The sequence below is a fragment of the Nomascus leucogenys genome, chromosome 5, assembly GCF_006542625.1.
Source record: "Nomascus leucogenys isolate Asia chromosome 5, Asia_NLE_v1, whole genome shotgun sequence".
Taxonomy (NCBI): domain Eukaryota; kingdom Metazoa; phylum Chordata; class Mammalia; order Primates; family Hylobatidae; genus Nomascus; species Nomascus leucogenys.
In genome coordinates this window covers 32712551-32739934 of record NC_044385.1, presented here as the reverse complement: position 1 = coordinate 32739934, position 27384 = coordinate 32712551, and the positions used below count along the sequence as shown (strand labels likewise).

General features: G+C 40.1%; 1 protein-coding gene across 1 annotated transcript in view; it reads right to left on the bottom strand.

Annotated features, from left to right (window-relative positions):
* The window catches only part of PTPN14 (protein tyrosine phosphatase non-receptor type 14), a 205272-nt gene that overhangs the window by 66107 nt on the left and 111781 nt on the right, over positions 1 to 27384 (bottom strand). Inside the window, exon 4 of the mRNA XM_030812879.1 lies at positions 1925 to 2022. Coding sequence (XP_030668739.1) covers positions 1925 to 2022 — 98 coding nt within the window. The remainder of the gene's footprint in view (positions 1 to 1924; positions 2023 to 27384) is intronic.

Below are 27384 nucleotides of genomic sequence, written 5' to 3'. Positions count from 1 at the left end.
AAAAAGATTAGAGGAGGTTTCATCAGACTGAACAGCTAGCTTCAAGGACCCAACAAAAAGGGAATCCGGAGTAAGTTCACCAAATTCCTCAAGGATCCTCCAATATCCAGGATGCCCACAATAAGCCTAATGATTGAGTAGTGAGGGGAAAGAGTACATGCAGTAAACAAAGCTTTTTATTTATTTATTTATTTATCTATTTTTAGAGACAGGGTCTTGCTTTGTCATCTGGGCTGGGGTGCAGTGAATTGATCATAGCCCACTGCAGCCTCAAACTCCTGGACTCAGGTGATCCTCCCACCTCAGTCTCCTGAGTAGCTGGGACTACAGGTGCACACCACCATGCTGGGCTAATTTTTTATTTTTACTTTTTTTCGTACAGACAGGATCTCGTTTTGTTGCCCAGGGTGGTCTCAAACTCCTGGTTTCAAGTAATCCTCTTGCCTTGGTCTCCCAAAGTGCTGGAATTATAGGCATGAGCCACCACACCCAGCCCAACGAAAGCTTTTTAAAAGAAGAAAGACCCAATTTCACAATGAGGGACATATTGATCTTCCCCATTATTTCAACAATGCTACCTCTGATTTCTCTATCATAACCGGCCATTGTTTCTTCCCCTCCAGTCTTTAAGCAGACAGAGGTGATACATCAGATTTTGCCTGTTTCCATCCACAGAATTACAACAGAAGCTAACTGTATAGAAACTACTTCTAACAGAAATTGTTAAATTGTTAATACTTCAGAAGGAAAGAGGTCAGGAGAAGGGCTGCCTCTTCAGACACTTAGATCTGAGATGATTCAATTCAGTCCAATGTTTGGGATGGGAAGTCAGTTCCCACCTTCTAAAACAACAGTCCATGCAGGAAGAACCCAGCTGCTGGCTGGCTCACACTTGCAGAGAAGCTGGTTTTCAAGAAAATGACTAAAAGGAAAAGTTTCTTTTCAAAAACTATATTACCATCTTCTTGCTTTTTTAAAAAAATGTTTTTAATTTTTACTTTTTGAGACAGAGTCTAGCTTTGTCACCCAGGCTGGTGTGTGGTGGTGTGATCTCAGCTCACTGTAACCTCCACCTCCCAGGTTCAAGTGATTCTCGTGCTCCAGCCTCCTGAGTAGCTGGAATTGCAGGCGTGCACCACCATGCTTGGCTAATTTTTGTATTTTTATTAGAGACAAGGTTTTACCATGTTGGCCAGGCTGGTCTCGAACTCCTGACCTCCAGTGATTCACCTGCCTCAACCTCCCAAAGTGCTGGGATTACAGGCGTGAGCCACCGCGCTGGCCTATCTTGCTTTCAATATAACTGAAGGCATTTAAGCCACCACTCGATAAACCATAATGTATAAAATATACATATAAAGTCTCACACATAACAACTTAGAGAAGGCAAAAAACAGCTATGTAATATAAACCTATATAGGATGGGTTGAAAGATAAATTCAGTCCAATACACATTTGTTGTTTCATGTTACAATCATGGATTTTAAATGTACCTCTTTAACTGCATTAGAACACATTATATTATAATGTTTAAAGCTATCACACTCAAAGAAGTTGTGATAGTAACACCTTTGCAGCATCAAGCCACAGAATATGACCACATTGTGCCTTGGAATAATTCTGCGAAAATGTTCCACAAACCCTGAAATGTAGCCTTAATTAAAGGCAGAATAAAAGCTGCTATTTCCTCAAATAAAACTGTAATTATACAAGCATGAGCAGTTTGCAAACGGCTTTGAGAAATCTACCACCCAGCCACCAAAAATCACTAACTTTGCATTTTTCACGTAAGATAACTTGAAATAAAAAGGGAGCATTACTAAGGGATCATTTAAGTAAATCTAACTTCTCACTCTGAGAGGCCGACAACACCATGATCAAACAGAAAATGGAATTTCACATGCTGCTCATAACTATGTCTTACCTTGCACAGCTAGGCCGGCTAGCCGAATCACCTGGTCCAATGTACATCGTAATCGCCCTTCAAGCACATCTTTTTTGACTTGCAGGTAATACTGGTATCTGTTCATGGGAATAGAGGAACAAACAACCTTAAAAACACATACTTGGAATATATTCCCACAACATAGATGCCTCTAGATGTAAAACCTTGTGTACGCAGCAGGACATGCCTGTGATGCTGATAAAGGTCATTTCTATAAAAGATGGAAAGTGACCTCTGCCTGTGTTTATCTTTGTTTGATGTAGCAGGTGCCACATCCTGTTCATTCTGAGCTTGAGAGGATTCTCATCACATCACTTATTTGTAGGCCAGCAGGATAAACTACTGATAAGGACCAGGTCCTCATAACAGAGTCCGAGAATGAAAATACTTTTGCACACCTGGAGACCCACAACAACACGACTGCCAAAGCTACATTCAACAGTGTGCATTCCTGAATGCATTCTAGAAACACATCACCTTTCAGACTCAAAAGTTTGGTAAGGCAGATCACAAACAGACCAAATAATTTGTAATTCCACTAAAAAATCAGATACAGTTTTCACCTTACACATCTGTGAATCAGAAAAATCTAATCTGATGCACCTTTCCAAACTGAAGTAAATTCTCAAACCAGCAAAGTACAGATGGACAGAATTGTGCCCAAACACATCAAGTCTCAGACTAGACAAGTGCCCTCAGGAGCTAATACAGTGTACTGTTTCCCTACCAATAAAATAGCACTCTTAGAATTACCTAAAACATTTAGAAAACTTCTCACTCAAGACGTTTATTTCCCAGGACTCCACTTCCTTTGACCATACTCTCAACACATAGTCACGACTACAACAATCACACTTCTCTAGCATTAATTCCTGGTAAATGCTAACAATCCTTTTGCTCCTGGTAACTGTAACTCTGTATTTTAACTTCACTTTGGCATCTCAATCAAGGGAACCCATAAGTGAACCAAAGCCCCACTTTCCTGGAGAGAGGCAATCGGCACTGAGAGGTAATTACTGCTGGCTCTACCATGTTGATGTCACAGGCATCATTACACATCAGTCAATCCAATGCCTGTTTGAGGGAAGGAACTGGGCTCCGTGCATGCTCCAGTAGAGTCCTTCTTCTCTCCTCTTGGGTGTACTAAACAGGATAAAGACAGCCATGCCACTCTTTGGTGGGAAAAACCTATACTCAAATCAGAAGGGCAAACACCGGGAGTTACTTAAAAATCCTTTCTAGTTAAACCTAATATGGGCTAGAAAAAAATCACAAAGCAAAACAAAAAGCAAAATCTCAAGGTAGGAAAGAATGGTAAATTTCACCGATTCCTACTAATTATAAAACGTTTGAATCTCATCTACATGTCATTCATTCCTTCTCATCTTTCTGGAGTGGTTTTGACTTATTTGCTGCTCTCCAAGCCAGAAAGACAAACAGATATTTTAACCCATAGCTATCATGGATGCATTTTCTATGGGTGTAAGTCTGCTAGATGCTGAGTAGTATCTTGGAGAGTGCTAAAACAGTCTCCACCTTACAAGGATGCATATATCTTTTTGATCACTGTGATCATGTTTTTGTCTACTGTACTATCTAAGGGTTCAGTGATTAAGAACCAAGGAGTAAAACATCTGAAAAGGTGTTAACCTGGCATCATCTGCCAGAGGTAGAGCTTTGTTACCTGCTACCTTGGAGATGAAAATGATCAGCTAAGATTATTTATTAGAGAATACCTTTGGGAGTAGACCAGTAACCAATTAATCTGCCACCAAAACAATAGCTCTAGTTTTTAAAAATCTGCTGCTTCCAACTTTCATCTACAGCTATCATTTCTATAATGTGTCAGCAAGTTCTATTACAGATCCATTCTAGGAAACAGTGACTCACAATCCACTAGCAAGGAACACCAAGAATGTTCCTAATCATGTAGGTTGGGTGTAGGATTTTGCTGGAATATAAAAATAAGGAGCTGAAGCAAGCAGGGCTCTCTCCTGGAAGCCATCCAAACTAGGAGAGAATCTAAACAGCAGCAATGATATGGTGCTATTACCACGAGATTGTGGGTACTACTGTGTAAGACTGCAGAAATGAGAATGAAATTCAAACCACTTTGGAAATTGTTTGGCTGGTACAATTTTGCACAAAAGGCAGTTTTATAAAATATTATAATTCTATCGAATATGATGACTAAATTTGACAACAGGAGCTGAAATTCTATTTCTAGAATGCTTGCTCTTTGCTTATTTCTCATTAGTGATTCAATTATAACAGTAGTAAAATATAACAGTGAATTCTATTTTGGAAGCATGCAATTTCATGGAAGTATACTCCACCCTGTCATATAGCTTTGGGTGGAGGGGAAAAGGAAAAAAAAAAAAAAAAAACAATTTTCATGCCAGGAAAGTATTTGCCAACTTTCCAAAGAGATCCTCTTTGAAAATCCAAGCTCACAAGGAAAACTTTTTAATATTTTTCATATTCAAAGACTTGGAAATAGTCCATCTGACTCTTGAGGCCCAATGAATGGTTTTAGGTTAGGATTCTGCTCTTCCTCTAAGAATTGGTGAACATAATTATGCTTCTTGAATAAAGGTAAAATTTTGTATTTTCAAATTTTTAAATTTTGTTTTTAAAGATAAACTTTTTATTAAATACAGATTTCTCGGGGTGAAACGAAAAAGGCATCCTAATAATCGGTGTTATCTATTGGGAACTAACATGCTATGACCTGGTCTCTGGGGGCCTCATCTATCTGGAATCTCCTCATCCGATGGTAAGAAAATAAGTGACTTTTCCAAGTCACTTCCTCCCGTAGGAGTTTGAAAAATCAAGTTTGGAAAACTGCCCTATTGGGCCAAATCAACAGAGCCTTCAGTAATTTTGACAGAGGTATCAAAGGATCCCTTCAAAATTATAGCCCATAACAATATCTTCAACATTTAGAGATGAATTGCTAAGATCGTTATGCTCTCTTTTAAATCCATGTATGAGGAATTTATCTCAGCACGTCTGCAACTGTGTTTTACTTGCAGTTCTGTTCATTCTTCTCAGAGTGGGCAGGTCCGTGTGGTGTTCTGAAAGGCATGGGTTGTATTACCACAGAACTACAAATAAGGCACCAGGAACTCAGAGGCCGGGTATGTGTTGCTTTTAAAATATTTCACCCACCCCTCCCCACAAGTGAAATCTTCACTCTAAGTCCAGTTCAGCAGATGTGCCCAAAACAGGAGACAGCCATGTAAAATGGTTAAAGCCTTGGCATCTGATTTTGGTCATACTACCACCCTAGGATGCAACATGCTCAGCATAAGTCACAGGATGGTGAAGACAGGACGAGCAGGGCCCTGGCCATGGTTCCAAATGTCTGCTGCCTTCCCAACAGGGTCATGCCTGCCTACCTCGTTACTCCTGGGACTAGCTTTGGGGCCAGTGAAATGGGAATGGAAGCGGGAAGTGATTGTTGCTCCCAAGCAAAAGTGTCTAGAGCCAGTGACCGGTTCTCCACCTCTGCTTCCCTTTGCTCTGAGACCTGCAGTGAGCAGGGAGGGCAGGCTGCTCAGTGAGCCTGAGCCCTGGGCAAAGACAGCTGGGAGCAGAGCCTCAGACGACCCACAGTGGAACTGTCAGGTGGGCAGCAAATAAACCTTTGTTTGTGAAAGCCACAGAGGCTTGGGGGCCATACATCACTGCAGCATGATGGAGCCTAAGCTATTTAATAAGGGAAGGATTTTTAAATTCCCAGTCCAATCCTTTCATTTTTTAGAGAAGGCAACTGTGTTGAGGGAGGAGAATGACTTGTCCAAGGTAATACTGCTTCCTTAAAGACATGGCCAGAACCAGATCTGAGCATGAACAACCAAAGTCATGAAGGCAGGATCTGATCCCTGCCCATTCTGGGCTAACTACCAATTTCATTGAAGTCTAAAAATAAAAGTGAAAATAAAACACCACTACCCGGTGATTTTTATGATGCTTCTAAAGAAGGGCTTCAATCACCAAGCTTTTCCCCACCCCTACTTAGTCTGTGCTACAGCATACGACGCAAATGTTGAAATGAGAAACTTTTCCATAAAAATCCTATTCCATGACATGTTTCATACTGTGGCCAGTGGTTATTCAGATCTGTTTTTTCTCCTGGCAGCAGCCTCTGAGATATTTCACTTTTCTGCCCCAGAGATAGAAGGAAGGGAAAGAAGACTGAGTTATACATTTTAACTACATGTTAATTTTCAAAGAAGGATGGAGGGATAGAAGTAAAATCTACAGACCAGAGTTTGTGATTGTAGGCTCCCACCTGGAAGGAGTGGCTGTGTCCAACAGCAGGTACAAACTGGGCCCTTATGTGTATATATTTCTAAATGCAGATTTTTAAAAAGTAAAATGCAATTCATCGGCAGTATCACACACAGATCTTTACTTGTTTGCACTGAGCAGCTTCTATATTATCGATCATAAAAAATGTTATCCAAATTTAATAGCACATATCAACTATTCATTACTCCTTCTCCCCCTACTGCTCAAGGAGGTCTGAGTAAGAAAGAAAACTTTCTTTCCTAGTTTGAAAAACAAGTTAGTGAAAGCACTCTGTAAGCCGTAACTACCAACCTGCAGAATCGTTATCATCACACACGGCTCCTGGTCTGCTCTTCCCTCCTCTACAGTTCAAATTTAGTTAAACCAACTTATCTCTCCCCATAGGCACGGTCAGTAGGGATGTGACAATTTGGAGACAGGGGCCATCCTTAAGTGCCTCACTTTTTGAAGCCTTTCCAGAAAACTACTGGAGTGGAGGACCAGACTGGGACCCGGAAGGACAAATTGTCCTGTCACTGTTATTAAGAGCAGGGTAAGTCTTAAAATGTGCTTTCCTCACTAGAAAACTTCCTTCATAACAGGCAGTATCAGAGAAATCTTGCTAGAATGTACTGGAACCCAGTTCTCCCAAGTGCAGCATGTACCAAAGTGCCAGACAGCATTGGTTTCTGGCTGATGTTATATTCTGCAAATGGAAACAAATGGAAACGTTTCTGTACTATAAAAGACAAAAAAAAGGGAAACGAGGACAGGTAGTCCTAGAGTCCTGCCGTACAGGAGAGCAAAGGGGAATAATTTAAAATCTTAGATTGACAGAGATACCCATAGGAGGGAACCAGCACATTCCATCCATTCCAGTGGGTGTTCACAGCTGTAAATCCAGATAAAGGACAGGGTGGCCCATGCTGTTCTCGGTCTGCCAGGACCAGATAAATACTATGTATGCAGGCATGCAACCAGATAAACCTGAATGCCTCCCTCCCTCCATCCCTGTATCCTCAAAACTCTTGAGAAGAATTTCAGTTTATGACTATTAAAGTCTAACAATGTGTTGGGCACGTGACCCATGAACTATCTAAAAGCTTTTACATTTAATGACTGTTCAAGCTGACAGTCAATTAAAAGTCTGCACTGTCTAACAAACTACAAAGCGAATACTCCTGCAACTATGCAAAACTGAAATAACCCCACAGGGAGGGGGAAAACACAAACAAACAAAAGGAAAAGCTAAAACTAAAACTCTAGCAAAGATACCCTTAAAAGGGAAAGTTTTTCTTCTAGGCTTTTTCATACTATAAGCTAATACGTGTACATGCATGAGAAGAAAAGCATGTGCATATACCCAAACACAGACAAGATTTTCTTGGCAAACGTTCAAGTCTAGAAGTTTTCAACATTCACTGATCAATAAATACCCTATTTTGCCAGAGACACCCAACTTCTTAATAGTTTCAATGAGCCAAAGGATTGCAATTATTTCCTAAAAAGGATAATATTTGTTTAAATGCATACAAAGACACACACAGGCCTTAACTAGTGAAAAAAGGCCAATGATAGCAAGGTGTTGCAAAAGAGAAAGACATGCCACGACCTGATCCTTGCTTTCTGCTCTTGAACTCTTGCATTAATTATAACAAATTACAGGGAATCCAAGTACTGTTTATAAGTATAATAAATTTCCTAATAGTAGCCTATCATCTAATCAGGGGTTCTGTTTAGAAAAGAAAAACTCATTTCTGAAATACATCACAGAGGGAGAGAGAATGTCCTGACACCACTTCTTTCTGTCCTATCCTATGCTATTGGGTACAGATTTCTTTATAGCAATTAATCCATAGGATTTAAAAGAGCCCTCCCTGCTGAGGGCTGTGATGCCCTGAATTAGGAAAACATGCCAACAGAAGTAGAAATAGCCTCAAAAGAAAGTACTGTGCTACAGTGTTTGATGTTAGAATGAAATTAGTCTGTTTTGATCTGTCTTAAAAATCTCCAATGACTTGGGAAAGCTTTGCAGTTCTTTCAAAAGTTAAACACAGAATTATCACATGATTCAGCAATTATGCTCTTCGGTATATAGCCACACAAACTGAGAACACATGTTCACACCAAAACTGATACATGAATGGCAATGTTATTCACAATAGCCAAAAAGAGGAAACAACCCAAAAGTCCAACACCTGATGGATGGATAAACAAAATGTGGTCTCTTCAAACAATGGAATATTATTCAGCCATAAAAAAGAATGATGTATCGATACATGCTGTAACATGGATGAACTTTGAGGCATTATGCTAAGTAAAAGATGCCAGACACAAACAGTCACATCTTGTGTGATTCCATTCATAAGAAATGTCCAGAATAGGCAAATTCATAGAGACAGAAAATAGATGAATGGTTGCCAGAGGTTGCGGGAAGAGGAGGCTGAGGACTGCCTGCTAACATTTTGAAATTAGACAGTGACAGTGGCTGCACAACTTTGTTAAAACACTAAAAGTCACTCAACTGTATACTTTAAAGTGGTTAAAATGATGGATTTACTCAGCACCATAAGACAGGGTGAGGAGAAAAAAACAATTTCATGGTGAATTTACATTATGTGGATTTTAGCTCAAAATAAACCAGAACAAAACACCCAATGATCCTAATCAGGAAAAAATCCAAACTCTTGACATAGCACCCAGGCTCTTCACCATCCAGTCAAAACTATTTTTTTTTCCAACTTCATGTCTCACCACACACCCCATACCTGAGCTGTCATAAGTGTGTGATGCTCCCCAACAGTTGCATGTTCTTTCCTGCCTCCTCGCCATTTCCTTGGTCTAACCGCCCTTGCCTATCCTCCTCCATTCGCCCAATCATCTGTCCATGCTCCAAGGCTCAGAGGAAATGTATCTCCTCTCCAAAAGCTTCCCAAACCCTCTCAACAAGTTAGTGAACCCTTTCACATCCGCCACTATACTTCCCCCAGGCCTCTCCTGCACTGGCATCAGCACCTCCCCAACTCTGTTGTAATCAGTACCTGGCACTAAGTAGATGCTCAATAAACATTTCTGAGTAGATGAAATACTGACAGAGAGACAAAGACAGACGAAAGGAGGGAGAAAGGGAGGAAGATTAATCACCTCCTAGTAAAGCTATTAGATGTTATTTCTATAATATGAAAGAGCGCCTAAAAATTCTAGAAATGGAACTCATCACACATCAAGCAGGAAGTCTTGGGAAACTTGTCTTTATGCAAAGAGAAAACTACTCCTTCAGTGTGAAATGTTTATTTATTTTTAAATGACTTAAACTGATCTCTGAGCTACCATGCAGTAAAGAAAGAACTCAAGGATGAATCACAGTCAGGGACCAACAGCATTAAACCAGGTGGGCAAAAGGAGCACAGATCAGGGAACACCAATGCTCCATGCTAATCAGCCAACCAAAACCACTCCTCTAAATTGCAGCTGTCAGCTACGGAGCCTCATCCCTCTTACATTAGCAACAAATATGTCTTGACTCATCAGCTCAAAATACACATCTGCCTGCCCTGAAAATCGTGTGTTCTTAATATTACCTACAACTCACTGTGGGAAAAGGGAGCTTAAATTACATCTGGAAGCTGGGTGAGTCAATTGCCCAAAGATTTGTCTTCCTGGTAAACAGCCACATTCCGGGCTAAGGATTCTGCATAACATCCTTGAAGCTTTGGTGAGCTACCAGGCGGAAGTACAGTGCTGTTATTACTGATATGCCTGGTCTGAAGGATAAAATACATAAAAATCAACAAATGAAAGGCAAGAAGATCATCTCCGTGAATGGGCTCGAGTTCTTCCCTAGAATCCCGAATTAAAGGTAGTCCCTACCTTTTCACAGGTAAGCAACTGCTAAAAGACGTCAATTCTCTGTCAATGAAGTAATGTCCCAGAAACGAGTAGGAAATACTATGTGCTTAATAAATGTCTGATGAACGAATGAGGCAATGGAAGTAAATACTTAATCCTATGTCCCTCGAGACTATGACAAAAATGGAAAGAATAGAATTTCCTGCCAAAAGCAGAGGCTCATGTCTGTCATCTCAGCACTTTGGGGTGCTAAGGTGAGGAGATCGCTTCAGCCCAGGCCAACCTGGGCAACATGGCGAAACCCAAAAAAACAAAACAAAACAAAAAACCAAAAAGGAAAGGGAAGGGAGGAAGGGAGGGAGGGAAGGGAGGAAGGGAGGGAGGGGAAGGAAAGTCAGCCAAACAGCTGGACGTGGTGGCATGCACCTATAGTCCCAGCTACTCAGGAGGTGGAGGTGGGAGAATCAATTGAGCCCAGGAGTTTGGAGGCTGCGGTGAGTTGTGATTGCACCACTGCACTCCAAGCAGAGCAACAGAATGAGACTGTCTTCCCGCAACACCCCCCTCCAAAGAAAGATAAAGAAATTCCCAGCCCATGCATGTTAAGTCATATGGCTAGGCACATTTCCAGTGAGCACAGCCTCTGTATGGATGGGAGTGCCATCTACATTCCTTATTCCAGCATCTCTGTCATTGTAACCATCAGCCCACTTTCCAAATTTTGTCCCTAAGAGCCAGCCAAGCCTAACTTTAAACTTTGGTTGATGCTTTGTTTACTGGCCAGTCTAAATTTAAAAAATTTCTAATTGCTGGCTTCCAGGCTTTGGTGCTTCATCACTGCAGGTGCCTCTACTCACCCCATGCTCTCTCAATCACTGAAGGCGCATTTTCTCATATTCACAGCTTAAAAATATCTGAGTATCTGCCGGGCGTTGTGGCTCATGCCTGTAATCCCAGCACTTTGGGAGGCCGAGGTGGGTGGATCATTTGAGGTCAGGAGTTCAAGACCAGCTTGGCCAACGTGGTGAAACCACGTCTCTACTAAAAATACAAAAATTAGCCAGGCATGGTGGCTCAGGCCTGTAATTCCAGCTACTAGGGAGGCTGAGGCAGAAAAATCGCTTGAACCTTGGAGGTGGAGGTTGCAGTGAGCAGAGATCGCGCCACTGCACTCCAACCTGGGTGACACGGTGAGACTCAGTTTCAAAACAAAACAGTAACAACAAAAAATCAGAGTACTGGCCGGGCACAGTGGCTCATGCCTGTAACCCCAGCACTTTGGGAGGCCGAGGCAAGTGGATCACGAGGTCAGGAGTTCAAGACCAGCCTGGCCAAGATGGTGAAACCCCGTCTCTACGAATAATATAAAAAGTAGCTGGGTGTGGTGGCGGGCACCTGTAATCCCAGCTACTTGGGAGGCTGAGGCAGAGAACTGCTTGAACTTGGGAGGTGGAGGTTGCAGTGAGCCGAGACTGCGCCACTGCACTCCAGCCTGGGCAACAGAGTGAGACTCTATAAAAAAAAAAAAAAATCAGAGTATCACACAAGTAACCCATATTAAAAGAACATTTGAAAACACAGACACAAAAAACAAACACAAAAGCTGGATGGAATGTTTATCAGAAATAGCAAAATAGGGGCTATCTGCTCAGAAGTCAGCAATATGAGAGATAATTCAGAGATCCTGCTGGATGACTTTAATTTCCATAGCATGGACCTGTGGTGAGACAATTGAGTGAGACACCCCACTTTCATTTATTTATTTATTTTATTTTATTTTATTTTATTTTTTTGACAGAGACTTGCTCTGTTGCCCAGGCTGGAGTGCAGTGGCGCAATCCTGGCTCACTGCAACCTCCATCTCCCGGGTTCAAGTGATTCTCCTGCCTCAGCCTCCCAAGTAGCTGGGACTAAAGTTATGTGCCACCACACCTGGCTAATTTTTTTTTTTTTTTTTTTGGTATTTTTAGTAGAGATGGAGTTTTGCCATTTTGGCAAGGCTGGTCTTGAACTCCTGACCTCAGACAATCTGCGTGCCTCGGCCTTCCAAAGTGCTGGGATTGCAGGTGTGAGACACCGTGTGCCCAGCCTGCCCACCCTACATTCCATGTGGCCAGTATGATCCATGTTCAGCCTCTCCCCAATCACAGCAATTTAATATTAAAGATTTTATGCATTTGTAATGATAACATGCCTATCCATCTCTTTTTTTTTTTAGTAGAGACAGGGGTTATGCCATGTTGGCCAGGCTGGTCTCGAATTCCTGGCCTCAAGTGATCCACCTGCCTCGGCCTCCCAAAGTGCTGGGATTACAGGCATGGGCCACCAGGTCCAGCCCATCAATCTCTATTTAGCACCCTACTAGCCCAGAAGTACCTTGAAGGCGGGAACCACCTCTCTCTATTCTATAATTCACAGACTCAGTAGATGATCCTAGACTTGGTAGTTGCACAAAAAGCATTATGATCATTTACTGACTCAGAGACACCCAGTAGGTAAAAAAGAATGCTTTTCTGGAAGTTAGCCACCCAAATAGTTGGCATAAAACAACACTGGACTCAGCAGAAAGAAAAAAACAAAATCACCTATACTCTAGGTATTACATAATATAAAGCCTTTCCCCAGTCAACAAATTGGAATAACTCATTCTGCCCTCTGTGTTCCCATTGATTTTGTAACTCTAACACGGTACTGATCAAACAACTTAATTATGTGCATCTATTTTGCCTCCTTTGCTGTTTTATAAGACTGCCTTGTTCATGTCTGTATTTCCCCCAACAGATCGCCTTACTATGCATTTACATTAAAGCAGGATATTATTATGGCCACATATTTAAAAGACGGTCAATTACATACTGGCTGAAAGAAACTTTATGTCGTTCCTAATGTACTATGAAAAAATAATAAAAACACACCACATGTCTATCAAAGGCTTTGGAAGAATTGAATTCTCCACAATTGGAATTTTTATCAATTTCTCTAGATATTAAGAAATCAGAGCCTTCAAATAGTTATTAACAATGATAGCCCTTTGCATTTGTGGAGTTGTTTTCCAAGAATTGTCATGTATAATAGTTCCTGTCATTTAATATTCGCAACAACCCTGCAAGATAGCCACTATGGGTCCCATTTATCCATGGGGAAATGGAGGCTCCCGGGGGTAGGTGACTTGCCAAGTCAAGTGCTGATTTTCTGATTTTACAGTCAAGTGCTCTTTTATTACAACATTGTGCCTGTGTAGTAGGTTAGTCTATAGTCTCTACAAGTCTGGAGCATAACTCTCAAAAGAAAAAGGAAGGAAGAAGAGAAAAAACTATAGAAGGCTATAAACAGATCACAACATGAATCCATTGACAATATAATGAATTTTTAATGTTAGAAATGAATAATTTTCTTCTGCAGAATCTTCAAAGCAGCTGAAGACATCAAATGTGGCAACAACTGCCAGAGATAAAATACCAAACCAGCAAACATCTCACTGCCCAAGAATCTAGTATCTTCCTCTGCTGTGATTTCTGCCAAAATCATGCTTGATATTTTCAAGCATGGAAATGTCTCTCTACAATTCTTCCTTTCAAACCCTTCTTGAGGCTCTAGGATTAAAGGAGGAGATATTTCATTTGTTAAATGCAATTTAAAAATCATTTTGAACATCCTTTCTTCTTTCAGAGTTTTAGTTTTCTAATTGCCTCAGTTTCTACAAGATCATCATTTATAACTCTTGCACATAGTAAACTTTAAGTTAGAAACTGTAACTTCCTAGAGAAAAAAAAAATGATGGCCAAAGTGACAAGTGACTACACATAAATATAGGAAACCCTTTGTTTAGGACATGGGTAGAGGGATGGGGGATTGCCAAGCAGAGAACTATAATTCCCAAATCAGAGAAATTCTCCAATTCTTTCATTTTATGAAAGAAGGCTGCCATAAACACATTCCTCCTTTTCATCCTAGACTTAACTTAAAACTGTCTCATTAGAAACCAGAATAGGAGTGCATTAAATGTCTCCTTAGGAACCAAAAATTCAGGGGCATGAAGCTCAGGGAGGATGCCGGTTTGGGGCAGTCAGTGGCTGTACGGGGCATGCCCTGCAGGCATCAGGCCATATTCAAATGAGAGCACTCTCCAGAAAAGAAGTACTAAGTAGGTATTCAAATTCTCTCTTTAAAAACAAAAATAAAATAAAATCTCAGCAAGCTTCTCCTAAAAAAAAATTATGATTACAGGCCAGGCGTGGTGGCTCACGCCTGTAATCCCAGCACTTTGGGGGGCCGAGGTGGGCGGACAAGGTCAAGAGATCAAGACCATCCTGGTCAACATGGTAAAACCCCATCTCTACTAAAAATACAAAAATTAGCCAGGCGTGGTGTGCGTGCCTATAGTCCCAGCTGCTCGGGAGGCTAAGGCAGGAGAAGCGCTTGAACCAGGGAGTTGGAGTTTGCAGTGAGCCAAGATCGTGCCACTGCACTCCAGCTTGGCAACAGAGTCTCCATCTCAAAAAAAAAAAAAAAAATTATGATTGCAGAAAATATAAGGCCTCCTATAATTTGTTAATATGTTCATGAAACCAGCACAAAATGTATTGAATAGAAATCATTATAAAAGCTGTCAGATTCTATTAACATTAGTATAATGATTTCTTATCCTTTTATAGTACTTTAAAAAGTAAACCAACTTAGTCTACTGGTAAAATATTAGAAGTACATACATACATATATTCCATTATTTATTCATTCATATTTGACAAAAGCTTAATGAGCACCTACTACATGCCAGGAGTTATTCTAGGCACTAGGGATACCACAGTGAACAAAACAAACCTATTCTCTGCCCTTGCTCATGGAGCTCACAGCCTAGTGGCGAAGACAAGCAAAAATCAAGTAAACAAACAATAGGTCCAACGAGAAAAAAGCAGGCAAGAGACACAGAGAGTAACAAGATAGGAGGTGGTCAAGAAAGGTTTCTCTGATAAAAGCAAACTCTGAGCAAAGATCTGAAAAAAAATGAGGAACTAGCCATGTGGATATTTGGGGGATGGAGGTTTTCACTTCAAACAAAGGGAATGGCAAGTAGAAAGGCTTTCAGGAGAGCTAGTGTCGTGCATTCGTGAATGTTCAAGAGGTCAATGTAGCAAAGAGTGAGCAAGAGGATGAATTGTTGGGCTGACAGAAAAGGCAGGAAGTAGTACAAACCACAAAAGGCCTCGCAGGGCATGGTAAGGGTTCTGACTACAGTAAGATGGCAAACCAGTGGAAGGTACTGAGCAAAGGAGCTGAATAAACGGGCACCCATTTAACAAGATGGTACTGGCTGCTTTGTAGACACTGGACTGTGAGGGGCAAGGGTGGAAACGGAAATGCCACTCAGAAAAAATGACAGCAGACTGGATTAGAGAGGTTGCAGTGGACGCAGCGGAAGTAGTCAGAATCTAGACATATTTTGAAGGCTGGATGTAGTGTATGGGAGAAAGAATTCAAGGATGACTGCAAGATTTTTGGCCTGAGCAACTAAACTAAACCTTTCAGATAAAGACTTCTCACTTTTTGAAAACTGACAGACAAAACAGATTTGGGGGAAATGGATTTGACTGTCTTTTAAAAATTATAACCACATAATCTTTCATTAAAACCTACACGTTCAAAATAGTCATCAAACCACGTCAGTCAAACATTTGATCTAATGATTTTAAAAGAGGAAGTATCTTTGATATAGTAATGGATTCTCCCTTTTTCTTTTTATCATCTTCTTCCTCTTCCTTGTCCCTCAAATCCTCTGCCTATTTTTGTAAAAGAACTATCTTTATAGAATGAAGTCCACACATATTTCCATCTGATTTCTATTATTTGACTTTTGAGTCCAGATTAAGAATGGCAAAGAGAGCATGTAGTAAATGTGCACTGAATAAGTGGACAGGTGGTAGGAATCGGGAAATGAAACACTGCTCTCACCCAGGGTTTCACAAAATCTCTGGAAGGCCCAAATAAAGGGTATTTCCTTTCTTCCCGCTTGAGCCCTATTATCGAATCACTACACTTTAAAAACATCATCATTTTTTGTAACATTAAAAATGGTCTTTGCAGTATAACTTGGTCAAAAGGCACGCACTAAAAAGATTGGGGAGAAAAAACAAGTTTGTGCAATTAATAATATAGTTACTAAGCCATGCATTTCTGCCATTTGAAGTTTCTTGTTTCTATGAAAACTCATCTAGAGCCACCACCGACTTTACATTGGTAAACTAAGTCCAGTACATTTTCCTCACAGAATGAAACCCCAAATATTGCCTCACTTTTTCATGTTAGCCCGTTCCGTATAATTTTCATGGATTCTTAAAGGCATGACCATGCTTATAGACAGGATGATTTCCTCATAAAAGTCATGATCACAGATTTAAGTCTAAAGAAGAATATGATCATAAGTATATGCAAATAAGAATAAACATAATGGACTCCTTTATAGTTTACCACCCAGAAATAGATATGTTCACATGACCATCTTCTATATGTTTATCATCTTCTCAATGAAGGAGATCTGTAATAACATCACATGAAAACAAGCTATTATTTAGGAATTAAAATACATTGTTTCACAATTGAGAGAATACAATACAATTTGGTAGCTGATTTTGATGATTCAGATAACTAGAGCACTATACGCTTTTATAATTCTTAATTTGAACTCTGTAAAAACATTGACAGAGTCATAAACTACTACAAATATTTGAAAAAAGGTGACCTTCAGGAGATCAAGGACTTCATCTGTTTTGTTCAGTGCTGTATTACCAGTAACCAGAAGTTTCCTTGTATATAACAGATGCTCAGTAAATATTTATTTTTTTATCCCCCAAATGGTTTTCAAGTAAATACTTATTGAATGCATGCACGAACAATGAATGAAAAATCCTTGATATTTTGCCCAAAATGGACTATCCAAGCCAACTAGAATATTAATTATGTAAAATTGTGTTAAGTTACACTACTTGCTTCATGCTAAGGATCAATATATGGTATTTGACAAAATAATTTTAGGAAGTACTAAAGGTAGATACATTTTTTCAAAACATACGGTTTTATGAGAAGAAAGAAAAGGAATTTATTTTATAATGAACATATTGGGAATTCTAGATTAAGAAAATATTTTTCCTTAATGACCTCGTCAGATTAAAATTCTAAAGAAGAAATTACATGACTTAGTTTCAAGATACAGAAGGAGATTTCATCCTGTGAACGTGTGACCCAACAGTAATAGGGAAACCTTGAACTTTTAAGAAATTCTTTAGCTGAAATATAAATCCAGGGCTATCTGTGCTACGATTATTTGCTTCCTACCACATTCTAGGTATCCTTGAGGACTGTGCACTGCAATTTTCCTCTCCTCTGACATAATTTCCTTGGCTCGAATGTTCTCCCTTCACGCTTTCTACTCATCCATCAGTGAGCCCTTGATACTGATGGGAGCTACTGCTTTGGGTATTTGGGGGAGAAAACAGGCTTATAGCCCCTGGTCCAGGCTGTTTTCCTGCCTAACAATTCTGACTCACCAAAATCCAATGTCTTCTTCAAAGCCCCAATTCCAAGGACATCTCTTGTCATGGTTAATTTTATGTGTCAATTTGGCTAGGCCACGATATCCATATATTTGGTCAAACATTTTTCTAGATGTTTCTGTGAAGGTATTTTTTGATGAGATTAACACATTTAAATCAGTAGACTTTGAGTAAAGCAGAATGCTTGTCACAATATGAATGGGCCTCGTCCAATCAGTTGAAGGTCTTACAGAGAAAAGATGGACCACCCAGAAGGAAGAATTTGTGTTTGGACTTGAACTGCAATCTTCCCTGGGTCTGCAGCCTGCTGGCCTGCCCTGCAGATTTTGCATTTGTCAAGTCTCCCCATTTATGTAAGCCAATTCCTTAAAATAAGTTTCTCTCCCTATTTACATATACATCTCATTAGTTCTGTTTCTCTGGAGATCACTGAATAATGTCCGTCTCCAAAGCTCCTCCTTATCATTCCACCCATGAAAGGTACCTTCAGCTGGCATCCAACACATACTAATACGTTGCTCAAATATTTTTATGTGACCATCTAATCTACCCAAATAGATTGAAAACCCCATTCAGGACAGGACTGACATCTTGTGCCACTCTATATCTTGCAGAATGCCTTATACTTTGGAAATAATTAATGTGTTGATGAATGCCCAGAGATGAGTTGGAAGGCAAAGGAGGCTTCTAAAGCAAGAAGGAAAGAGGAAAAGGGAGATACTTCAAGTACTGCAAAGAGGAGAGGAAGAAGTGAGAAACCCAGGGTGTCCAGAGACACTGAATGGCACAGACAAGTAAAATAGGGCTATGTAAGGAAGCAGAAGACAAAAAGGAAGATAGAGGCTTGCCATGCTTCAAATGCCTCTGAATGTCTGTCTTTATCTTCTAAGCAATGGTAAGACATTATGTATTTTTGACAAAGGAAGGAAAATGATGAAAGCAATCCTTTAGAAGGATGCTTTAAAGTTGGTATGTACACCACATGATATAAATGGGTGGTACAGATACAACTTAGGAGGTCAAATAATAATGATGATAGTGTTAGGTACTACAAAGTGTGCTTTTCTGTTTATTAACCAGTGTAATCTTCACAAGAGCTTCTGTTCATGGAGAAACTGAGTCTTAAGAAGGATAATTAACTCACCTGAGGTCATACAAAGAGTGAATGGCAGAGCAGAATTCAAATCCAAGTCTGCCTGACTGTAAAGCCTGTGCTCTTTACCATTTCATTGTATTTAAGGCTGGAGGTAAGAAGACATAAATTGGGGGCAGAGTGGACTAGAATGGATTTAACTGGAAAGGCACAGCCCACAGTGCTAAATGTGTGGATTCTGGAGCTACACTGTGTAGGCTTGGATCACAGCTCTGTCATGTACTCAAACTGTGCGGGCAAGTTACTCAACCTCTCTGTGCCTTAGTTTCCTATTCTGTGAAATCAGAATAATAGTACTAACTCAAAAAGTTGTTACGAGGGCTAAATGGGTTAATATGGATGAAGAGCTTAGAATTATGCTTGGCCATAAACACTCATGAAATGTCAGGAGTCATCATTGTTAATATTAAGAAAGATCAGCCAAGCGCAGTGGCTCACGCCTATAATCCCAGCACTTTGGGAGGCCAAGGCAGAAGGATTGCTTGAGCCCAGGAGTTCAAGACCAACCTGAGCAATACAGTGAGACCTTGTATCTACAAAAAAGTTTTTAAAAAATTAGCCAGGCATGGTGGCACATGCCTGTAGTCCCAGCTACACTCAGGCTGAGGTAGGAGGATCTCCTGGGCCAGGAACTATGGGCCAGGAGGCTGCAGTGAGCTATGATTGCAACACTGCACTACAGCCTGGATAAAAGAACGAGACCCTGTCTCAAGAAAAAAAAAAAAATCAATAGGATTTGCAACTAAATAAATGTCAGGATACTTGCTTTTATGATTACTGATATCCCTCGAGGGCCTCAAACATAAAAGATACTTAACATTTGTTTAATGAATAACAAATTGAATACAGAAAGAAAGAAAAAGGAAACATAAGACCAAGTATTTAAGATTTCTAAGCCTTACAATTTGCTTTTCATTTCGCTGGCAGTAATACAATTTTTGGAAAACTACTGACTTAAACTAGCATACGCATATTCAGCAGAAATAAGTACATTCATCAGAGCCTGTGTGAGACTGTCCATAAGACACGTACTAGAAATGTTCACAGCAACACAGTTCCATTTGTAATAGCTCCCAAATGTAAACAATTCAAATGTCCTTTGTAGAATGGGTAAATTGTAATGTATGTCTTCCTTTGATGGAATATTATGCAGCAATGAAAATGAATGATCTCTATACACAACGATATAGATGACTCACAAAATGTTGATCAATGAAGTAAGACATCAAAGAGCATATACTGTATTACTGTACCTAAAAAGTTTTTTTTTAAAAGAAAAGCAAAACTAATATATGGTATTAGAATTCAGGATCATGGTTATCCTGATCCATAGACACTGAGAGCGAGCACAAAGAAGGATTCTGAGTGGCTAGTGATGCTCTGATTCTTGATCTAGTGACTGACTGCATAGGTGTGCTCACTTTACAAAGATTCATTGAGATGTACACTTTTCTTAGAGTCTCACTCTGTCGCCCAGGCTGGAGTGCAGTGGCGTGATCTCAGTTCACTGCAAGCTCCGCCTCCCAGGTTCACACCATTCTTCTGCCTCAGCCTCCTGAGTAGCTGGGACTACAGGTGCCCACCACCACGCCCAGCTAATTTTTTTGTATTTTTAGTAGAGACAGGGTTTCACAGTGTTTGCCAGGATGGTCTTGATCTCCTGACCTCGTGATCCACCTGCCTCGGCCTCCCAAAGTGCTGGGATTACAGACATGAGCCACCGCGCCCAGACTCACTTTTCATTTTTGCACTTGTCTGTGCGTATGTTATATTTCACCAAAAAGCCTATCTTAAAAAATGACTACTAGCACAAAGACAACAATTTGACTCCAAGTATGGAAATGTCTACCAAGCAGAGGTGGAGCTTGAAGAAACTGGCAGGGTCTAGTGTAACAAATGACATGAGGAAGTGGGGGGCTCTGGTGACAGACTTTCAATTTGTGACAATGAAAGAATCTTGGAGCTACTCATAGAAAAATGGGATATTTAAGGGAGGATTTAAAGTCAAGAGAAGTCAGCAAGTAACTAACAGTTCATCACTGTCTACCTGTCTGGTTCCTACAAGGATTGATTGAGCCAGAGTATTGTGGGTAGAGATGATTGACAAATAGTCATCATCACCACTCTGAGGACACTGAAGCAAGAATGTAACAACAAGCAGAGGGGCCATAAATATATGCTTAAGAAAAATGTTGTATTCTGCTTATATGTCCAGTTCCCAGCACACAGCAGATATTCAATATATAAATGAATGAATGACTGTCTTCTGTCAGCAAGAAATCAAGAATAAGATGTGGGTAAATGGTACAAAGTTAGGCCACATCTGTCAAAAATTACTTCTAGAGCTGGGCGTGGTAGCTCATGCCTGTAGCTCTAGCACTTTGGAAGGCTGAGGCAGGAGGACTGCTTGAGCCGAGGGGTTCTAGACCAGCCTGGGCAACATAGTGAGACATTATTTCCACACACACACACACACACAAACACACACACACACACAAAACTCAAAAAATTTAGCCAGGCGTGGTGGTGCATGCCTGTGTTCCCAGTTACTCGGGAGGCTGAGGTGGGAGGTTCACTTGAGCCCAGGAGTTTAGGGCTACAGTGAGCTGTGATTGTGCCACTGTACTCCAGCCTGGGCGACAGAGTAAGACCCTGTCTCAAGAAAAACCCAAAAAAGTACTTCTAAAGGCTAAAGACAATTGAGCTGTATTGCACAGCAAATATAAAGAGAGAAAAATTTAGAAGAAGGACAGGGTTCCAGTAAACTGGAGATTGCAGGATGAAAATAAGCAGGTCAGAGATGAGATAAGGTGAAGGTCACCAAAAGCCAAGGGAAGAGAGGATTTTGGGGAGTGGACTCTCCATGTCTAACGTTGTCTAAAAGTGAGGAAAGGCCCCTGGCCCCGGGCTGGCAGTGTCCTCTGGTAACCTTCAAGAGGCAAATATAAGCAAAATCAACAATGGACATGCTTTTTCAAGGACTCAAGAAGGAACAGATAAAAACTGATGAAAGCAATGAGTAAGTTAACAGAAAGCAAATCAAAAGAATAAAAAAGAAAAGGAATCTAATGGTAGTAGAGATATTAAATAGTAATTAGGAAGTATAAAAGTGTGAAATATTTTGTGGTTAATTTTTAATATAGAAAAAGCAAAGTGTGGTTGGAAATCAAAAGCAAGGAATCTATCAGAAGCAGAGTCGCCCTGGATGAAGTGTTGAGGACCCAGAGAAAAGGTAGAAGAACGAGAGTGGAACAGGGAGTCGGTCTTTGGGCTGCACACAGGGTGGGAGAGGGATGCCATGGCTAAACATGTTTAGTAGAGGATGTGGAACAGGATGCCATTCCAAAAGCACATGCCTGGGCTTCTTTGCCCTCGTCAATAATCATGTGACTATGAGACTGGTTTCTTGAAAGAGGGATTCAATTTGATGATTTGTAACGCCCTTATCCTTACAAAATTATGTTTCTTAAGTGAAAGCCACAAGAGGAGAATCTGTACAATGCCCATGTGAATTTGTACTGGGCTGCATTCAAAGCCATCCTGGGCTGCATGTGGCCCGTGGGCTGCAGGTTGGACAATTATGTTTGGCCAATTGATCTAGACAATTAAAAATATAGGAGTACTTCATTCCCATGATCAAAAGTGAAACTGATTCCCCCTCACCTACTTTAACGCTCTCTAATCAATTATTTATATGTTGGGCCAGGATGAAAAGAAGTAAAATGGTTCAGTCCAGTAGTGTGTCTGTTTGTGTGTGTGTGTGTGTGTGTGTGTGTGTGTGTGTGTGTGTGTTGAGATAAAATGCAAGTATCACAGAGCAACAGGCAAGAATATCTGTAATTCAACCCACCATTCTTCTTCAGATGTTCAAAGCTTTAAATGAATTTCTAATCATATTCTAGTTATAATTATGTTACAATTATACAATGTCCTAAATTAGAAAATAATCACTTTAAACCAGAAAGGAAAAATGCCTGCTTTAGAGTATAATGGTTAAATAGTTCATGACACCCTTTTTAAAAAAAGTATTCAGTGAACTGGGTGTAAACAATACAGATTTTCAAATTAACAAGGAAAAAATAAACAATCCCATTAAAAAGTGGGCAAAGGACATGAACAGACACTTTTCAGAAGAACACATATATGTGGCCAACAAGCATAAGAAAAAATGCTCATCACCACTAATTATTACAGAAATGCAAATCAAAACCACAATGAGGTATATACCACCTTACATCAGTCAGAATGGCTATTATTAAAAAGTCAAAAAATAACTGAGAAAAGGGAATGCTTATACACTGCTGGTGGGAATGTAAATCAGCCATGGTAAATCAGCCATGGTAGAAAGCAGTTTGGCGATTTCTCAAAGAACTTAAGGCAGAATTTCCATTTGACCCAGCAATCTCATTATGGGGTATATACCCAAAGGAATATAAATCATTCTATTATAAAGACACATGCACATGTATGTTCACTGCAGCACCACTCACAATAGCAAAGACATGGAATCAACCTAAATATCCATCGGTGGTAGACTGGATAAAGAAAATGTGTTACATATACACCACGGAATACTATGCAGCCATAAAAAATGACAAGATCATGTCCTCTGCAGCAACATGGATGCAGGTGGACGTCATTATCCTAAGTGAGCTAACATAGGAACAGAAAACCAAATACTGCATGTTCTCACTTTTAAGTGGGAGCTAAATATTTAGTACACATGGACACAAAGAAGGGAATAACAAACACCAGGGCCTACCTGAAGATGGAGGGTGAGAGGAGGGTAAGGATTGAAAAACTACTTATCAGGTGCTATGCTTATTACCTGGGTGATGAAATAATCTGTACACTAAACTCCCATGACACACAATTTACCTATATAACAAACCCACACGTACATTCCTGTATCTAAAATAAAGTTAAAAAAAAAATACAGTTTTCTTTTACCTGGCATTTTCCAACTTGTGGTGGATAAAATATTTTCAAATCATATTTTTTAAAATAAGTGTGAGATTTTTGGTTAAAGACTGTTAGGGCTGGGTACAGTGGCTCATGCGTACAATCCCAGCACTTTGGGAGGCTGAGGCGGGCAGATCACCTGAGGTCAGGAGTTCGAGACCAGCTGGCCAACATGGTGAAACCCTGTCTCTAAAAAAATTAGCTGGGCATGGTGGTGGGTGCCTGTAATCCCAGCTACTGGGGAGGCTGAGGCAGGAGAATCACTTGAACCTGGGAGGCGGAGGTTGCAGTGAGCCGAGATCACACCATTGCACTCCAGCCTGGGTGACACAGAGAGACTCCGTCTCAAAAAAAAAAAAGTTTGTCAGAATATTAGCTCTCAGGATAATGCTTTCAGCTACTCTTAACAAGAGTCGGCACATCATAAAATCATGGGTGTGTTTGTATGCATGCAAATGCAACACACAAAATGTCTCAATGTATAGCAAGGAAGTAGTCGCAGATGTCTGGAAAATTAAGATAACTGCTATCTAGAACCAAGCCTCTCTGTATTTTTTTTTTTAACTTAAATATAGTGTACTTCTAGTTGGTAGTTGAAATCAAGTATTTCATGAACCAGTGCCAGAAATAATATTTGTTCAAAAAACTGATAATGGAAAGAAACAATGTTTTCACAACCTTGAATTTTATTTGGCTGAAATTATTTTATTGTTTTCTTAATTTACCTATCATTTCATCTTACACTTACCTAAATGCAGTAAAAATCAATAAATCAGACAGTGGCAAAAGAATTACTGAAATCCATGTGTAGAATTCTCAGTTTTGCAAAATTCTCACTTTAAAAATTAAAATTCAATCTGTAACTTCGAAGCCTGCAGAAACAGTGGGAAGTTGTGTTTAAGGTTTTAGGGTCCTAGAGTAGTATAATTCAGGCCAGTTATTATTATTCTTATAGGAATAATAAATTTAATAATAAATAAAGGATGCACAAAAGGCTAAATTCTTACGCAATAAATAGTATTTAATATATCCCCTAAACCTATTTAGGAGATGTATTACTCATTATATTATGCATAATCTATTGTGCATTATAGAAGTTTAACTACCTAGAAGGCTAAAATATTCTGAAAGAGAGGAAATACAATCAAACTGTACAAAACTACTGTAGAAGAACCTTGGATTCTCCATTCTGTTCCTTCTAGGATCCCCAGGAAGATGCCCACAATTTTTCCACTACATAAGACCACGCCATCTATTCTCTAAATTCCTCAGCCTGAACCAGAGGTTTTAAGCTTTGCCAACTCTTTAATTCCTTCCCAGTTCCCCAAAATCCGCCCCCCACCCCGAGATTCTCCAACATCCATCTACTAACAGAAAAGACCAGCTACAGCTGAAAAGTCATCAGGATACGGTTGTCTTCCATTTAACCAAACTTAAATGATAAGAATCACCCGTGGCAATGATCAAAAACAGATTTTGATTCAGGGAGTCAGGACTGGGGTACAATAACCTATATATTTTTTAAAATGCCATAGGCAATACTGATGCATGTAGTGTGAAGACCGCACTCAAAGAACCAACAGGCCCCCAATATCTTATTTTTATTTTTTAAATAACTGTCACTCATCAGGAGTCCATCATCTCCTTAAATAATCTTTCACTGGAATCTGTTTATCTTTTCAGACTACAGTCTCTTCAAGTTACAAGTACTGCGAGATTACCATTGGGTCAGCCTGGCCCGTCCTGTGGCAGCCAACCTGGCTTCCCTGTTCTGAACAGCTGCTCTGACCATCTGGGAAGCTGTGAGGCAAGGCCCGCTTTATCCTGTCTCCTTGCACGGTCCTGATAACCTTAGCCTTCCCACACTCGGCACAGAACACAGGACCAGCCCGCGTCCTCTGCAGCAGATCTGCTCCCTCATATGGGACTGGGATGAGGGTGGGGAACCTTCCTGGGAATATATGTCTGTGATAACAACACAAAATGTTTGCTTAAATTATTGTTTGCAATTCCACTTTTGGGAATTGCCTGAGGGAATTAGGGACAAATTTGAAGTTATCTTCAATAATATCAAATCGTTTGTTTTGGGGGAGTAATTTTGAATTTTGGAACTCGCGAGTCAGTACGAAATTTGTACTCAGTAGAGTTTCTAGTAGGGTATGGTTTACAGTGATTTGGGTTTTACTAATCATTAATAATGTACGAAGCCTCACAGTGGCATTGTAATGTCTCAATCTGACTAGGCTGCACTCCATTTCCCAGAATGTTCTTCCCCTATGTTTCTGGTTAGTGTGGGTCACAGAGAATCTTCTGCCAGGTGACTGATACCAGCACAGCTCTCTGAGGGATGCAGCAGTTTCCTGCTACCTTCTAGCATATCTTCTTTGTTTAAAAAAACAAATATTATTTGAAGACCCACTATATGCTGAGCACAATGGCAAGTGCTTTCTGAACTCATCCTTACAATAGCTATGCTAGCATCATCTCCTGATTCTAAACACAAGAACTTAATTTTAGAGAGTTTACAGAGCCTGACCAAGAAACAAACACCAGAGAGTGAGGTCTTCAAGTCTTTTCTCCTTCTTTTTTCTTTTTTTTCCCCTACTTCCCACATTAATGTATGTTCTCCTTTGTAGTGTTTTTTTTGTATTGTTTTATTTCCAGCTATTATTTTCCTTGAAGATTAAACCAAAATACTAGTTCTTTGCTGATTCCAACAATCATTCAAAACATACAGAGTTCTAGCAGATACATAACTTGCTTCAAATTTTCCATCGGTATCCTCATCAATAGCTATCTTTTCACAGATGGCCATTTTATTTCAAGCATCCAAATTACTGACCTTTTCATGTTTTCCTTAGACCTATGGGTTTCTCACATTAGTCACTGTCGTAAACATCTTTTCTACCTTCTTCAAAACATTTATGCTGGTCAAAAGCATTTGCTTCCAACATTGCTTCATCTCTGTGATTTTCTACTAAAGGACCATGTGTCTAACTCGCGTTTCAGTTAAACTTACGTCAAAGTTGCTGGGATTTGCTCTGAATAACGGTAACTCATTTTTATGCTGGCAGCAAACGTCAGGCGAAATGTCTACTCACTCTCCCCAGCTGCAAGCACAAGATTGACGAGCTGACCTTGAGAGTTAGGAGGCTGTAAACTGAAACATGTTGCAACATGTCACGCTATGATTACGCCTCCTCTGCTTTTACAAAGTACACCAGAAAGCAGTATCATTATTTGAGTCACACCTGGTAACTTGACACCTGCTGACACCTTTCTACTGTTTACTTGCAATGTCTCAATTTTCCACCCTTCTAAAGGACTTAGTGTCATCTGAAAGCTTGGCACTTTCACTATGTGCCCAGGGCTGGAGATGACTGATAAAGACGTTAAATAAAACCCATTTTAGTTCCACTCTCTACATAATGCTCGCTATTTAAAGGACTCACTCAAAGAAGTGCCTGTTTCCCTCTACCCTTTGTTTCTTCTGTCTAAACTACTTCCTTCTCTTTGACAAAACTCATCTCTTCCAATTCCACAGTGTGTCTTAGCTGTTACAGCTGAGGGGAGGGGAGGGAGGGGAGGGGAGGGGAGGGGAGGATTGGCAAAGACTTTCTGAACGTTTAAAT